This window comes from Oncorhynchus tshawytscha, unplaced genomic scaffold, assembly GCF_018296145.1.
Source record: "Oncorhynchus tshawytscha isolate Ot180627B unplaced genomic scaffold, Otsh_v2.0 Un_scaffold_1528_pilon_pilon, whole genome shotgun sequence".
Classification (NCBI taxonomy): Eukaryota; Metazoa; Chordata; class Actinopteri; order Salmoniformes; family Salmonidae; genus Oncorhynchus; species Oncorhynchus tshawytscha.
Window position 1 is genome coordinate 1,517,421 of NW_024609832.1, and position 17,663 is coordinate 1,535,083.

Here is a 17,663-nt window from a genome sequence, read left to right on the forward strand (position 1 = left end):
CAGCACATCCTAGCAGAGACATGATACAGCAGCACATCCTAGCAGAGACACGATACAGCAGCACATCCTAGCAGAGACACGATACAGCAGCACATCCTAGCAGAGACATGATACAGCAGCACATCCTAGCAGAGACACGATACAGCAGCACATCCTAGCAGAGACACGATACAGCAGCACATCCTAGCAGAGACACGATACAGCAGCACATCCTAGCAGAGACACGATACAGCAGCACATCCTAGCAGAGACACGATACAGCAGCACATCCTAGCAGAGACACGATACAGCAGCACATCCTAGCAGAGACACGATACAGCAGCACATCCTAGCAGAGACATGATACAGCAGCACATCCTAGCAGAGACATGATACAGCAGCACATCCTAGCAGAGACATGATACAGCAGCACATCCTAGCAGAGACATGATACAGCAGCACATCCTAGCAGAGACATGATGCAGCAGCACATCCTAGCAGAGACATGATACAGCAGCACATCCTAGCAGAGACATGATACAGCAGCACATCCTAGCAGAGACATGATGCAGCAGCACATCCTAGCAGAGACATGATACAGCAGCACATCCTAGCAGAGACACGATACAGCAGCACATCCTAGCAGAGACATGATACAGCAGCACATCCTAGCAGAGACACGATACAGCAGCACATCCTAGCAGAGACACGATGCAGCAGCACATCCTAGCAGAGACATGATACAGCAGCACATCCTAGCAGAGACATGATACAGCAGCACATCCTAGCAGAGACACGATACAGCAGCACATCCTAGCAGAGACATGATACAGCAGCACATCCTAGCAGAGACATGATACAGCAGCACATCCTAGCAGAGACATGATACAGCAGCACATCCTAGCAGAGACATGATACAGCAGCACATCCTAGCAGAGACATGATACAGCAGCACATCCTAGCAGACATGACATGATACAGCAGCACATCCTAGCAGAGACATGATACAGCAGCACATCCTAGCAGAGACATGATACAGCAGCACATCCTAGCAGAGACATGATACAGCAGCACATCCTAGCAGAGACATGATACAGCAGCACATCCTAGCAGAGACATGATACAGCAGCACATCCTAGCAGAGACATGATACAGCAGCACATCCTAGCAGAGACATGATACAGCAGCACATCCTAGCAGAGACATGATGCAGCAGCACATCCTAGCAGAGACATGATACAGCAGCACATCCTAGCAGAGACATGATACAGCAGCACATCCTAGCAGAGACATGATGCAGCAGCACATCCTAGCAGAGACATGATACAGCAGCACATCCTAGCAGAGACATGATACAGCAGCACATCCTAGCAGAGACATGATACAGCAGCACATCCTAGCAGAGACATGATACAGCAGCACATCCTAGCAGAGACATGATACAGCAGCACATCCTAGCAGAGACATGATACAGCAGCACATCCTAGCAGAGACATGATACAGCAGCACATCCTAGCAGAGACATGATACAGCAGCACATCCTAGCAGAGACATGATACAGCAGCACATCCTAGCAGAGACATGATACAGCAGCACATCCTAGCAGAGACATGATACAGCAGCACATCCTAGCAGAGACATGATACAGCAGCACATCCTAGCAGAGACATGATACAGCAGCACATCCTAGCAGAGACATGATACAGCAGCACATCCTAGCAGAGACATGATACAGCAGCACATCCTAGCAGAGACATGATGCAGCAGCACATCCTAGCAGAGACATGATACAGCAGCACATCCTAGCAGAGACATGATACAGCAGCACATCCTAGCAGAGACATGATACAGCAGCACATCCTAGCAGAGACATGATACAGCAGCACATCCTAGCAGAGACATGATACAGCAGCACATCCTAGCAGAGACATGATACAGCAGCACATCCTAGCAGAGACATGATGCAGCAGCACATCCTAGCAGAGACATGATACAGCAGCACACAATCGACTGCCAGGCTTTGTAACACTATCAGCAGAACAAAGTGGATCATATGTGTTTTCAGGTCAGTCTTCCCCAGAATTACATAGTGTTGATATTCAGACAGCATAAGCAACTGACTCTTACATTAATGCATTTGGTTTAGCAGATTTCTAATCATTAGGAATGTTTACACAGAAATATACATAAAGAACAACTTTTTTGTTGAATACTGTGTAGCATGATGACGTAAAGTAAAGGCAACAACAAGCTGCTTAAATAGCTGTAGTTATGCAGTTACAGCACACAACTGTCAACAGCACGTTACAGTCCTGTTATTGAGTGTTAAAATCAAATGTACAAATATTCAATGATGTCTTCAATCGCCATGCGCTCAAAATAATACAAACTGTTCTTCATTATGTCAGTCATTGTTTGTAATACAGGAGTCATTCAGTAGTCACAACATCACAGTTCACATGTTCTAATACTGGTCTGAGCATACTGAACGCTTGCCCATCAAGGGTGTATCAAATATCAAATGTATTCTCTGAAAACGTTGATTCCAAGAGATTTGTCATCGGAAGCAGAGCCATATACGTATGAGAGGTTAAATACAGGACATGATTGGGATTGGGAGAGGCTTCAGGTGTCCTATTAGGGTAATAGACTCATGCAGCATTTTAATATATACAGCCAGGTCGTGTTCTTTAGGGAACACAACAGAAAACATTTTGCAACTGAAAATGTAAAGGAAAACGTAGTTCCTCCTGTCTCAGTCAGTTTTCTCCTGTTTAGTGCCCTAATGAACACGACCCAGTTATTTTCCAGACACACACCTTTATGAAACACCACACAAAGGCCTGCCGCTTCGCTCAGCTGGTGAAAACACACACAAGTCACTCGCTTATTTACAAACACAGTCCCTAAAACAGGCGGCAAACCCACCTCCACCAGGAGAGCTACTGCAGGCTTTTGCTTCGGCCCCACTTTAACTAACACAACCGATTCAGCTGAAAATGGTCCCGATGAGCAACTCATTTGTTTAGAATCAGCTGTGTTAGTGTTAGTTAGAGTAGGGCTGGAGAAAAAGCCTGCACATCCAGTAGCTCTCCAAGAGGAGGGCTAGCCACTTCCAGGATGTGGGGTGAGGGGGGCAGGGCGCAGAGCCAGCAGTTGCCAGCAGTTACAGGAAGGCACTGGGATTGGCTCGAGGGTCTTTCTGGTTCCTGTATTGATACGTTAGCCACACCCCCAGGATCTGAAGCAGGAATAAAGAATAAACATTACTGAGCCCAGTTTTATCATACTGACCCTACAAATAACAGATCATATACTGTACATATACATTTTCATTCCCTATTAGATTTTATAAACTGCAGTTTACTCTAAGTCATTAAGTTCAATTGATTGAATGCTTGATTGAGACTCCAGACCATTCCCTGACTGTATATAAAGGGAGATCTCACCTCAGTGAAGCTGAAGAAGAGGCCTATCCCGCCCACGAAGCGCAGCACCTCTCCTGCATGCGCCTGGATGTGCTCAGCACACGGTGAACAGGAGTGGTTGGGGAAACAGGCCTGTAGAGGGACACAGAAACACCACACAGACCAGGTAGTCAGGAAAACGGCTTCACGGCCACAATACTGAATATACAGCAGCTGATATCATCAGAACCAGTTTGCTAAAAATATCAGAGCCATATCAACACAGATGTATGGGTAAACACACATTTTTTAGACAATCCCATTCGTTGTAATGATACAACTTGATATGTACCAACAGAGCTTGTGACCTGTGATGGAGAGGTCAAAGACAACATACTGTACATTCAGATTCAGTGCACCAGAGGGTTCATTTGTTAATGCTTACAGCGTCACAGGTCCCGTTGTTGTCTACGTGGTAGAAGCCACAGCAGTTGAGACTCTTCTCTACGTCTCTCTGGGTGGTGTGAGAGTTGTTCCATCCCACCTCCAACAGTTGTTCCTAAAACAGGGGTACAGCAGCAAGCACTGACCACCATAGATACACCCATATACATATACATTAGGTGCATTACAATGCCTGTATACACAGGACCAGACATTTCCAAGGTAGTCTGCTGTTCTTGAACCAGATGGAGGTAAGTCTGAATGAAATAGTGATTTTGAACGGTACTCCATAGATCATGGAACCGGAACACACTGTAGTGCCGAGACATGGGAGGTCCCTAGATCTGAGATTTCACCACAACATTAACCAATAACAGACACATCATGATTCATTAGCATATGTTGTCTCTGTGTCTATCTAGAATTGAATCACAAGATTTCTGTGATTTGTCTGAAAAGTAGTTTTTGTTCCTCTAGAATTGAAAGGAATGTTGTTGTGATTGACAGGAGTTTGTGTACCTACCTGCTGATCCTTGTTGATGGCCAGACAGGCGCTGGAGACAGAGAACTGGACGATGAACACCATGAAGAGGATGATCATATACTGGGCTCCACTGTCAAGGAACAACACTCCAATACACACATTCTCAACACAGAGCTTTTTGTCGCGCCCTGGTCTTAGTATTTTGTGTTTTCTATATTTATTTGGCCAGGCCAGGGTGTGACAGGGGTTTATTTTGTGTTGTGTTTATGTATGGGGGGTTTTCGTAGGTTTTGGGATTGTGGCTTAGTGGGGTTTTCTAGCATAGTCTATGGTTGCCTGAGGCGGTTCTCAATCAGAGGCAGGTGATTCTCGTTGTCTCTGATTGGGAACCATATTTAGGCAGCCATATTCTTTGAGTGTTTCGTGGGTGATTGTTCCTGTCTCTGTGTTTATTGTCACCAGATAGGCTGTATAGGTTTTCACATTCCGTTTCTTGTTTTTGTATGTTCGTGTTTCATCTACATTAAAGATGTATCGAATTAACCACGTTGCATTTTGGTCCGACTCTCCTTCGACGGAAGAAAACCGTAACACTTTTGTAGTTTGGAACCAGTTGGTCACACTTCCGAAGGCAAAGGTTACTTATTTTCAACAGTCAACTGTTTTATTTCTCTAAACTTCTGTATTAGTAATATGGAATATTATAGATTAATACTATAATAATGTAAATTATTCATGTAATAATAACAGTGTAATAATGACTGAAAGCCAGTCGGTATTATGCCCCGATGACTAAGCCAGAAGCAGAGGTCGGCAGTGTCTACGCAGGCTGACTACAATGTGCAATACGATACTAGACCTGGTCTCACAGATGTTGTTGCGTGTGCATGCCATGCATGAATGGAAAATCAGCAGGGATTTTTCCACAACATACAGTAGGGTAGGGGTAAGATATCAGTACAGCCTGGAAAACAACTAATGGATATACCACAAGGGGCTATGAGTCTTATTGAAATAAAGCACAGCGGGTGAAGGTAAAGGACAACGTGGAGGGGATTGTCTCATTCAGACAATCCCTTTTGGCGAGCTGCTGGAGCTATTGGAAAAGCTTATTGAAACTTCAGTTCTTTTGAATTTAACACATAGCCTACCCAAGGCCTCAATCTACTTGACCTGAAACTTGACCCCAAACCTGAACTCAAGCCATAATTCAAATTCTAGACCCCAAATTCACTTGGGTCTTGGGTCAGGTCAAGTCTGCCTTGGTGGGAGGTTAGGATACGAAGAAGAGTAGGACCTGGTGGTGCTTCACGGCCCCAATGAGGCCGACCAACGCCACGAAGAACAGGAAAACGCCCACTCCAATGACTCCGCCCACCACCTGGAAGCTGGACACCAGGCCGAACCACTTCCCCCACGCAGCGATGCCGATCATCAGCAGACTCACCAACTAGAGAGGGAGGGACGGATAGACGGACCGACAGAAAGACGGATAAATAGACAGGCAGGCGCAGACACAAAAACAGAGACAGACAGCCAAGATGACCCTAAACAACAGATACAGTGGGGAGAACAAGTATGCAATAAAATGCAAATTCATGACTTAAAAATCATACAATGTGATTTTCTGGATTTGGTTTTAGATTCCATCTCTCACAGTTGAAGTGTACCTATGATAAAAAATTACAGACCTCTACATGCTTTGTACATAGGAAAACCTGCAAAATCGGCAGTGTGTCAAATACTTGTTCTCCCCACTGTATGTTATATCATTTATGAAGTATGAACTGTATGAACTCTCCACAGTCAAAGAGTAAAAACGGCACTGTGCCGGGGTGTGTGTGTGTGTGTGTGTATGTGTGTGTGTGTGTGTGTGTGTAAGAGAGAGAGAGAGAGAGAGAGAGAAGAGAGAGAGCAAGAGAGAGAGAGCAAAAGAGAGAGAGAGAGAGGTAGAGAGAGAGAGAGAGAGAGCAAAAGAGAGAGAGAGAGAGGGGTAGAGAGAGAGAGAGAGAGAGAGAGAGAGAGAGAGAGAGAGAGAGAGAGAGAGAGAGAGTGTGGACATTGACCGGAAACTATCAGATAGGCTTACAGGTTATGTATGGTATGTAATAAAACAAAGTGAGTGATGTTATTGCAGTGGTATAACCTGTCAGAAGGACACAAGCTACACCTCAAGACTGTGTGCTTTTAGAAATAGACAGGGGCGCAATGTTCCCAGTGAAATTTGCACCCCTGGAAATAGACGAAGCAACAGTCAAAAGTGGAACATAATTTTCTATCATTAAAACATTTATCTGCCTGTAAATGTATATTCAGTTTAAATATAGGTCACCACTGTGGTCTGTTTTGATGCCACAAGCACTCCTGCAAAACACTGGATGGTGTTGTGAACATTTGAGGCCCTATGTTGAGGGTTTGTATAGGAATGCTATGGAGTCTACACACACCCTATGGCCCATATAATGTTGTTTTCAGTAACAACCACTTGATAAGAGATATCAGGAATGGTTAGAGCTGAACAAAGATAGGATACACCCTTGCATTGGAAAGTGTCAGGACTCAAGAGAGGAAACGAGATAGGAAATAGAGAGAGGAAATAATATATATAGGCCATTTATAAATATTCAGTTGCCTAAATAGTGAATATAAATCCTAATATTTTTACGTGCTGAGGTTGCCTTTGTCAAACAGGAGACGCAAATAGTATTCAAGACAAAGGTTCAGTTTTAATTATTTATAGCAACAGAGCCTGGTCTGACCCAATGTATTTTTAAAACAGGCTGTACCTCAACAATGTTTCTTACACACCCGCACAGACCGCATAAAAAACGTCATATAGGCTACCAAACCAACGCCCAAAACCTGTTACAGTATAGCTAGGTAATACTCCATATGGTCAATTCTGGAATCGCATACTCACAACATAAAGGATATTGAGCGCACAGAGGGAGTGCTTGGAGCAGGTGAAACCGGAGCAGGCCATCATTGAGATGTTTGATAATAAACCAAACGAATAATAAGATAAAGCAATTCCTTGTAAAAACGAAATAAAAATGTAAATATTCCAAATCAAGACGGTTATGATTGTCCCCACTACAAAGTCTGGTCGCGAGATGAACTATTATTCTGCCAGCAGCACAAACGTTGACGTGACTTGTGTATGGTAATGAGGAAACCTTCAAAAATAAAAGCCTACATTTCAAAACATTGCAATGAGGATAACTCATTCAAGTGATATTGCATTTTAATCTATGGCCACTTTTATTGTGCCAACAAGAAAATGCAATAAGTAATTTCTAAAAACAAATTACAAATAATATTTTTTTTTTAAATGAATAATGTTTATAATGAAAAAAATACAATGTTGACACTGGTATATTGACAATATTGAGCTGTAGGGAGAACACTTTTCTACCTTTCTCAGCTAAAGTGGGGTGAAAAATACTCACCCAAATATGGTTCGTTTTGTAGGGAAATGTTTTATAGACATATCAAACCAAATCAAATTGTATTTGTCACATGCTCCGAATACAGTGAAATGCTTACTTGCAAGTATTTAACCAACAATGCAGTTTTAAGAAAAATAAGTGTTAAGTAAAAAATAGATAAGTAAAACATTGAAAATAAAAGTAACAAATAAATAAACAGCAGCAGTAAAATAACAATAGCGAGGCTATATACAGGGGGTACTGGTACAGAGTCAATGTGCAGGAAATATACAGGGGGTACTGGTACAGAGTCAATGTGCGGGGCCACCGGTTAGTCGAGGTAATTGAAGTAATATGTACATGTAGGTAGAGTTAAAGTGACTATGCATAGATAAAAAACAGAGAGTAGCAGAAGCGTAAAAGAGGGGTCTGGGTAGCCCTTTGATTAGCTGTTCCGGAGTCTTATGGCTTGGGGGTAGAAGCTGTTACGAATCCTTTTGGACCTAAACGTGGCACTCCGGTACCTCTTGCCGTGCGGGAGCAGAGAAAACAGTCTATGACTAGGGTGGCTGGAGTCTTTGACAATTTTTAGGGCCTTCCTCTGACACCACCTGGTATAGAGGTCCTGGATGGCAGGAAGCTTGGCCCCAGTGATGTACTGGGCCGTATGCACAACCCTCTGTAGTGCAGTGATCCAACCAGTCAGGATGCTCTCGATGGTGCAGCTGTAGAACCTTTTGAGGATCTGAGGACCCATGCCAAATCTTTTCAGTCTCCTGAGGGGGAATAGGAGTAGTCGAGCCCTCTTCACAACTGTTTTGGTGTGTTTGGACCATGATAGTTTGTTGGTGATGTGGACACCAAGGAACTTAAAGCTCTCAACCTGCTCCACGACAGTCCCATTAATGTGAACAGGGGCGTGTTCGGTCCTCCTTTCCTATAGTCCACAATCATCTCCTTTGTCTTGATCACGTTGAGGGAGAGGTTGTTGTCCTAGAACCACACGGCCAGGTCTCTGACCTCCTCCCTATAGGCTGTGTCATCTTTGTCGGTGATCAGGCCTACCACTGCTGTGTCATCGGCAAACTTGATGATGGTGTTGGAGTTGTGCAGTCATGAGTGAAGAGGGAGTACAGGAGGGGGCTAAGCACGCACCCCTGAGGGGCCCCTGTGTTGAGGATCAGCGTGACGGATGTGTTGTTACCTACCCTTACCACCTGGGGGCGGCCTGTCAGGAAGTCCAGGATCCAGTTGCAGAGGGAGGTGTTTAGTCCCAGAGTCCTTAGCTTGGTGATGTTGTTGAACGCTGAGCTTTAGTCAATGAATAGCATTCTCACATAGGTGTTCCTTTTGTCCAGGTGGGAAAGGGCAGTGTGGAGTGCAATAGAGATTGCATCATCTGTGGATCTGTTGGGGCAGTATGCAAATTGGGGTGGGTCTAGGATTTCTGGGATAATGATGTGAGCTATGACCAGCCTTTCAAAGCACTTCATGGCTACAGATGTGAGTGCTACTGGGCGGTAGTCATTTAGGCAGGTTACCTTAGTGTTCTTGGGCAAAGGGCCTATGGTGGTCTGCTTGAAACATGTTGGTATCCCAGACTCAGTTAAAGGGACAGGTTGAAAATGTCAGTGAAGACAGCTTGCCAGTTGGTCAGGGCTTGCTCGGAGTACATGATTCAGTGTTACTTGCCTCGAAGCGAGCATAGAAGTAATTTCATCTGGTAGGCTTGTGTCACTGGGCAGCTCTTGGCTGTAGTTGGTAATAGTCTGCAAGCCCTGCCACATCCGACGAGCATCAGAGCCGGTGTAGTACGATTCAATCTTAGTCATGTGTTCAATCTTAGTCATGACGCTTTGCCTGTTTGATGGTTCGTCTGAGGGCATAGCGGGATTTCTTATAAGCTTCCGGGTTAGACCCCGCTCTTTGAAAGTGGCAGCTCTACCCTTTAGCTCAGTGCGGATGTTGCCTGTCATCCATGGCTTCAGTTGGGGTATATACGTACGGTCACTGTGGGGACAACATCATCGATGCACTTATGGATGAAGCCAGTGACTGATGTGGGGTGTACTCCTCAATGCCATCGGAAGAATCCCGGAACATATTCCAGTTCTAACAAAACAGTCCTGTTTCTTAGCATGTGCTTCATCTGACCACTTTTTTATTGATCAGGTCACTGGTGCTTCCTGCTTTAGTCTTTGCTTGTATGCAGGAATCAGGAGGATAGAATTATGGTCTGATTTGCCAAATTGAGGGCGAGGGAGAGCTTTGTACGTGTCTCTGTATGTGGAGTAAAGATGGTCTAGTTTTTTCCCCTCTGGTTGCACATTTAACATGATGGTATAAATGAGGTAAAACGGATATGTTTCCCTGCATTAAAGTCCCCGCCCACTAGGAGCGCCGCCTCTGGATGAGCGTTTTCCTGTTTGCTTATGTTCTTATACAGCTCATTGAGTGAGGTCTTAGTGCCAGCATTGGTTTGTGGTGGTAAATAGACAGCTACAAAGAATATAGATACAACATATTTTGGTAAATAGTGTGGTCTACAGCTTATCATGAGATACTCTACCTCAGGCGAGCAAAACCTAGAGACTTCCTTAGATTTAGTGCACCAGCTGTTGTTTACAATATACATAGACCCCCACCCCTTGTCTTACCAGAGGCCGCTGTACTATCTTGCCGAAAGGCATAAAACACCCCATCTGTGTGTTATTCATGTCGTCGTTCTGCTCCAACTCTGTGAAAAATAAGATATTACAGTTTTTAATGTCCCGTTGGTAGGATATACGTGATCATGGTTCATCTATGTTATTAACTATAGACTACAGTCGTGGCCAAAAGCTTTGAGAATGACACAAATATTAATTTCCACAAAGTTTGCAGCTTCAGTGTCTTTAGATATTTTTGTCAGATGTACTATGTAATACTGAAGTATAATTACAAGCATTTCATAAGTGTCAAAGGCTTTTATTGACAATTACATCAAGTTGATGCAAAGAGTCAATATGTGCAGTGTTGACAAATCTTTTTCAAGACCTCTGCAATCCGCCCTTGCATGCTGTCAATTAACTTCTGGGCCACATCTTGACTGATGGCAGCCCATTCTTGCATAATCAATGCTTGGAGTTTGTCAGAATTTGTGGGTTGTTGTTTGTCCACCTGCCTCTTGAGGATTGACCACAAGTTCTCAATGGGATTAAGGTCTGGGGAGTTTCCTGGCCATGGACCCAAAATATCGATGTTTTGTTCCCCGAGCCACTTAGTTATTACTTTTATCGTATGGCAAGGTGCTCCATCATGCTGGAAAAGGCATTGTTCGTCACCAAACTGTTCCTGGATGGTTGGGAGAAGTTGCTCTCGGAGGATGTGTTGGTACCATTCTTTATTCATGGCTGTGTTCTTAGGCAAAATTGTGAGTGAGCCCACTTCCTTGGCTGAGAAGCAACCCCACACATGAATGGTCTCAGGATGCTTTACTGTTGGCATGACACAGGACTGATGGTAATGCTCACCTTGTCTTCTCCGGACAAGCTTTTTTCCGGATGCCCCAAACAATCGGAAAGGGGATTCATCAGAGAAAATGACTTTACTCCAGTCCTCAGCAGTCCAATCCCTGTACCTTTTGCAGAATATCAATCTGACCCTGATGTTTTTCCTGGAAAGAAATGGCTTCTTTACTGTCCTTCTTGACATCAGGCCATCCTCCAAAAGTCTTCGCCTCACTGTGCATGCAGATGCACTCACACCTGCCTGCTGCCATGCAAGCTCTGTAGTGGTGGTGCCCCAATCCCGCAGCTGAATCAACTTTAGGAGATGGTCCTGGCGCTTGCTGGACTTTCTTGGGTGCCCGAAGCCTTCTTCACAACACTTGAACCTCTCTCCTTGAAGTTCTTGATGATCCGATAAATGGTTCATTTAGGTGCAATCTTACTGGCAGCAATATCCTTGCCTGTGAAGCCCCTTTTGTGCAAAGCAATGATGACGTCACTTGTTTCCTTGCAGGTAACCATGGTTGACAGAGGAAGAACAATGATTCCAAGCACCACCCTCGTTTTGAAGCTTCCAGTCTGTTATTCGAACTCAATCAGCATGACAGAGTGATCTCTATCCTTGTCCTCGTCAACACTCACACCTGTGTTAACGAGAGAATCACTGACATGATGTCAGCTGGTCCTTTTGTGGCAGGGCTGAAATGCAGAGGAAATGTTTTTTGGGGATTCAGTTCATTTGCATGGCAAAGAGGGACTTTGTAATTGATTGCAATTCATCTGATCACTCTTCATAATATACACTGCTCAAAAAAATAAAGGGAAAACTTAACACACAATGTAACTCCAAGTCAATCACACTTCTGTGAAATCAAACTGTCCACTTAGGAAGCAACACTGATTGACAATACATTTCACATGCTGTTGTGCAAATGGAATAGACAACAGGTAGAAATTGTAGGCAATTAGCAAGGCACCCCCAATAAAGGAGTGGTTCTGCAGGTGGTGACCACAGACCACTTCTCAGTTCCTATGCTTCCTGGTTGATGTTTTGGTCACTTTTGAATGCTGGCGGTGCTTTCACTCTAGTGGTAGCATGAAACGGAGTCTACAACCCACACAAGTGGCTCAGGTAGTGCAGCTCATCCAGGATGGTACATCAATGCGAGCTGTGGCAAGAAGGTTTGCTGTGTCTGTCAGCGTAGTGTCCAGAGCATGGAGGCGCTACCAGGAGACAGGCCAGTACATCAGGAGATGGAGGAGGAGGCCGTAGGAGGGCAACAACCCAGCAGCAGGACCGCTACCTCCGCCTTCGTGCAAGGAGGAGCAGGAGGAGCACTGCCAGAGCCCTGCAAAATGACCTCCAGCAGGCCACAAATGTGCATGTGTCTGCTCAAACGGTCAGAAACAGACTCCATGAGGGTGGTATGAGGGCCCGACATTCACAGGTGGGGGTTGTGCTTACAGCCCAACACTGTGCAGGGCATTTGGCATTTGCCAGAGAACACCAAGATTGGCAAATTTGCCACTGGCGCACTGTGCTCTTCACAGATGAAAGCAGGTTCACACTGAGCACATGTGACAGACGTGACAGAGTCTGGAGACGCTGTGGAGAACGTTCTGCTGCCTGCAACATCCTCCAGCATGACCGGTTTGGCGGTGGGTCAGTCATGGTGTGGGGTGGCATTTCTTTGAGCGGCCGCACAGCCCTCCATGTGCTCGCCAGAGGTAGCCTGACTGCCATTAGGTACCGAGATGAGATCCTCAGACCCCTTGTGAGACCATATGCTGGTGCGGTTGGCCCTGGGTTGAGCACATCTGCGTTTAACACTTTTTTGGTTACTACATGATTCCATATGTGTTATTTCATAGTTTTAATGGCTTCATTATTATTCTACAATGTAGAAAAAAAGTAAAATAAAGAAAAACCCTTGAATGGGTAGGCGTGTCCAAACTTTTGACTGGTACTGTATGTCTCATTATCATAACACTTTTTAAACATTCCTGTAAAAACTCGAATCATTTTTAAAGACAGTTTTATTCATCCATGATGCATCATCTAGAAGAGTAGTCCTTAGATAAGCACAAGTTAAGTACATTTATTCACTTAAATGACTTCAGAAAAAGGTTCTTATTCTCTAACACCCCCTTTACCCCACTTGGCCTTCACATTACCAAAACGGCTAAAGAGCTCAATTTGGGGAAAAGTCTAATTTAATTTTATAATATTTGTATAATTTCAATTGAAATATATATATATATTTTTCAGTGTTATGTGTAACGGGATTCTTCTGACGAAGGAGAGGCGGACCAAAATGCAGCGTCGTTAAAGTTCATGGTTCTTTAATTAATAAGAGAAACTAAACATGAACAGAATACAAAACAATAAATGTGGCAAAACCGAAACAGTCCTAACTGGTGCAGAAAACACAAAGACAGGACACAATCACCCACAAAATACCCAAAGAATATGGCTGCCTAAATATGGTACCCAATCAGACAACGATAGATAGCTGCCTCTAATTGAGAACCAATCTAGGCAACCATAGACATACAATTTACCTAGAACGGAACAGCCCCATAAACTTACAAAAAACCCTAGACAAGTTGACACATAAATTCCCCATGTCACACCCTGACCTAACCAAAATAATAAAGAGAACAAAGATAACTAAGGCTGGGCGTGACATTATGTTTAACTCAGGCCTTTTCATTAAAAAATATTTGAAATATAGATTTTTTGGGACATTGAACAATGTTACAGTAATGAGAATTTTGTGGAAATGCTGGTAAAATGCATAATATCGGATCAAAAAACATAATAATAATTATGAAATAGATAACTACAGATCCTAATCTCAGTGATTCAAGAGGACATTTTGTGAAAAATGACACTTGAGAAAAACATTTTTTTTGACAGTTTCGTAAGAATGACTCACCCCCATTTTAGAAAACAGTCAGAAGATAGTAATTGTGGTGTTTCTGTGTGCTTATTTTCTAAAGCTGTCTTATTAGAGGGCAATGTGAATTTGCTTTGTCACAATGGCATGCGAGAGTATGTTTTATATGAGTTGTCAGAGAGGAAATCACTACTTAATACATTTTCAACTCTTCAGAGAATGCCTTTGCTGACTTAGATAGATAATTAACACATCGCTGTATTAGGCATTATCTTTCAATCTTATCATGTTATTGGTTTTGAAAACTTGATTAATAGGCCTTTACAGTATACTGCTAACCTTGATAGAAAAGCAACACATAACTTGTAAATAATGTTCTCCATTGTTGTTCTGAAAGCTTGATTATACTGTGTACTGTTTTCCTTGTAGCCTTGTTGTCTCTTGTAATACATTTTAACTCTACAAAAAGTGCCTTTGCTGACCTTGATCGATAATCATGACTATATAGCTTGTAAATAATCTTGACTCTGTTATTATTCTTTAAACCTAGGTAATAGGCCTTTAGCGTATACTGCAAACCTTGATAGATAAGAAGCACATATCGGCCTACAACTTGTAAATCATTTCTCCACTGCTGTTTAGAAAGTGTGATAAAATGATTATGGCTTGGTTAATATTCATTACAGTTAACATGTAAATAAATGAGATTTCCTTTTGATTAAAGTTTTGCTTTCGTGTTGTTGTTTTTTTAATACGGGGGAGTGTGTATTGATTTCAGGACCAGGTTAATACAAAACTGTGTTTCTGGATATGAATGACACAGTCCCCCTCCAAAACGAACCATATTTGGTTAGTAGATACACTACTGAATATTTCCCACCCCACTTTAGCTGAGACAGGTAGAAAAAGCTTTTTCTCTCCAAGCCAATAAGTATCCACATATCATTTAATGCATTGCAGTGAATGGAGCAGGTGGAGTAAGGAGTAACCAGTACTCTGTATTAAACCCCTAAATTTTGCAGACTATATTGAGTAATTCCAAATACATACACTACCGTTCAAAAGTTTGGGGTCACTTAGAAATATCCTTGTTTTAGAAAGGAAAGCAAATTTTTTGTCCATTAAAATAACATCAAATTGATCCGAAATACAGTGTAGACATTGTTAATGTTGTAAATGACTATGGTAGCTGGAAACAGTTGATTTTTAATGGAATATCTACATAGGCAAACAGAGGCCCATTATCAGCAACCATCACTCCTGTGTTCCAAAGGCACGTTGTGTTAGCTAATCCAAGTTAATAATTTTAAAAGGCTAATTGATCATTAGAAAACCCTTTTGCAATTATGTTAGCACAGCTGAAAACTGTCATTCTGATTAAAGAAGCAATAAAACTGGCCTTCTTTAGACTAGTTGAGTATCTGGAGCATCGGCATTTGTGGGTTTGATTACAGGCTCAAAATGGCCAGAAACAAATAACTTTCTTCTGAAACTTATCAGTCTATTATTTTTCTGAGAACTGAAGGCTATTCCATGCGAGAAATTGCAAAGAAACTGAAGATCTCGTACAACGCTGTGTACGGCTCCCTTCACAGAACAGCGCAAACTGGCTCTAACCAGAATAGAAAGAGGAGTGGGAGGCCCCGGTGCACAACTGAGCAAGAGGACAAGTACATTAGAGTGTCTAGTTTGATTAACAAATGCCCCACAAGTCCTCAACTGGCAGCTTCATTAAATAGTACCCACAAAAGACCAGTCTCAACGTCAACAGTGAAGAGGCGACTCCGGGAGGCTGGCCTTCTAGGCAGTTGCAAAGAAAAAGACATATCGCAGACTGGCCAATAAAAATAAAAGATTAAGATGGGCAAAATAACACAGACTCTGGACAGAGGAACTCTGCCTAGAAAGTTTTGATGTTATTTTAATGGACAAAAAATGTGCTTTCCTTTCTAAAACAAGGACATTTCTAAGTGACCCCAAACCTTTGAACGGTAGTGTATATTTGTCGTTAATTAAACATGTATTTCTTTAAATATAGCCTACACAAAAGTCTTCAACATACCAGTTTTTTTGTAAACTTTCAAAAGAAATGCTGTTATAAATAATACAATATTACACATAAAATACTTCAAATTATCCATTTATTTTTTCAAAGGTGGTTGCAATGCTGTGTAAAACAGTTGTACTGCACTAGAGTCATAAAATACATCGACATTCTCAACATTTAGCATGTCTTTGCAGGGGGGCTATTCAAATAAAAATGTGTCTGCGTCGTGCTGCCAGCATAATATTCTGCTGCTAGGAGAACGGTAATGCGGGATGACATGCCTAAAAGGGAGGTTGCTCTGGAGCTTCCACAGTGCTCTGATTGGTTAAAGGATCATGTTTGTAATTTATATATAAATAATTGCGGTGATGCGGTGGCAGTGATGATGGTAGAGGGTTTCAGACTGTTGTCTCACCGCCACACAGCTCCAACTGGTGCAGGTTTAGGGTGCCTTCCAGATAGATAGCCCATATTTATGTGCTTCCTTTGCCAGTGCAGAATGTCCAGTATGTGTCTGGAACTTACCCAATCCCTCCCCTTTAGTCTGACATCATCTAAAGTTCCAAATTCAACTTTAGGCCTTGACTCCAACTAACCTAATTTGTCAGGACACATGACAGCCTCCTCTATATCTGAATACCCCCATTAGAATTGGAGCTGGCTAATTAGTTGAGGTTCTCAGTGAGAGTGCATGTGTGGAAGTGCATGTAAGGCCAGAGTCACATTACAGATATAGGAAGGCCTAGTTCATGAATAATTCATCATCCTCTGTGGGTCAATCAGGCCCTGCATGGCTGGGATCTGAGACAGGAAAACAAATACAGACAGACAGGTGGGGGTATTGGGACATCCAGATACCCAGAAACACACACACACACACACACACACACACACACACACACACACACACACACACACACACACACACACACACACACACACACACACACACACACACACACACACACACACACACACACACACACACACACACACACAATATCTATGTCAGAGTGAAAGCTGTTCAGGCATTTACTTGACCTACATGTACCAATAAGCTGAAACCCCCAAAGAGAGTGGACTCTCAGGCCCTGGGCGAAGTAAAAACAGTCTGAAATCAGGTTACGGCTCTAGTGAATATTACAGTTTTCTTTTATTGCTTTGGAACTATTTTCACAAGTTTGTGGTACATTTTCACAACTCTTAGTACAAAACTCAAAACTGGTCACACGTGTAACGTCTTTCATTCCAAACCTGTCGTTGTGCATTCATTTGGATTGTAAACATCTCTCACCACAAAACTTTTGATTAAAAATATACAGTACGTTTATTGTGAAATGTAATGAGAACACTGGTTTAATCACCAAAACACAACATATTGATATTTTTTCAATTTAGTCATTTTACCTACTAGTTAATCCAATAGCAAAGAATGCCCTTAGAAGTGCTGAAAGTAATATGCTACAGTACTGTAGATTACAGTAGA

At 42.8% G+C, this 17,663-nt stretch overlaps 1 protein-coding gene across 1 annotated transcript; it reads right to left on the bottom strand.

Moving 5' to 3' along the window:
- Positions 1-2,381: 2,381 nt before the first annotated feature.
- On the bottom strand, positions 2,382-7,458 carry LOC112229595 (tetraspanin-13). Its single transcript, XM_024395525.2, has 6 exons — positions 7,235-7,458; positions 5,597-5,764; positions 4,354-4,434; positions 3,832-3,945; positions 3,429-3,539; positions 2,382-3,220 (listed from the first exon to the last, which is right to left on the bottom strand). The coding sequence occupies exons 1-6, from the start codon at positions 7,298-7,300 to the stop codon at positions 3,146-3,148; spliced, it is 615 nt and encodes a 204-aa protein (XP_024251293.1). The 5' UTR covers positions 7,301-7,458; the 3' UTR covers positions 2,382-3,145.
- Between the last annotated feature and the right edge of the window lie 10,205 nt (positions 7,459-17,663).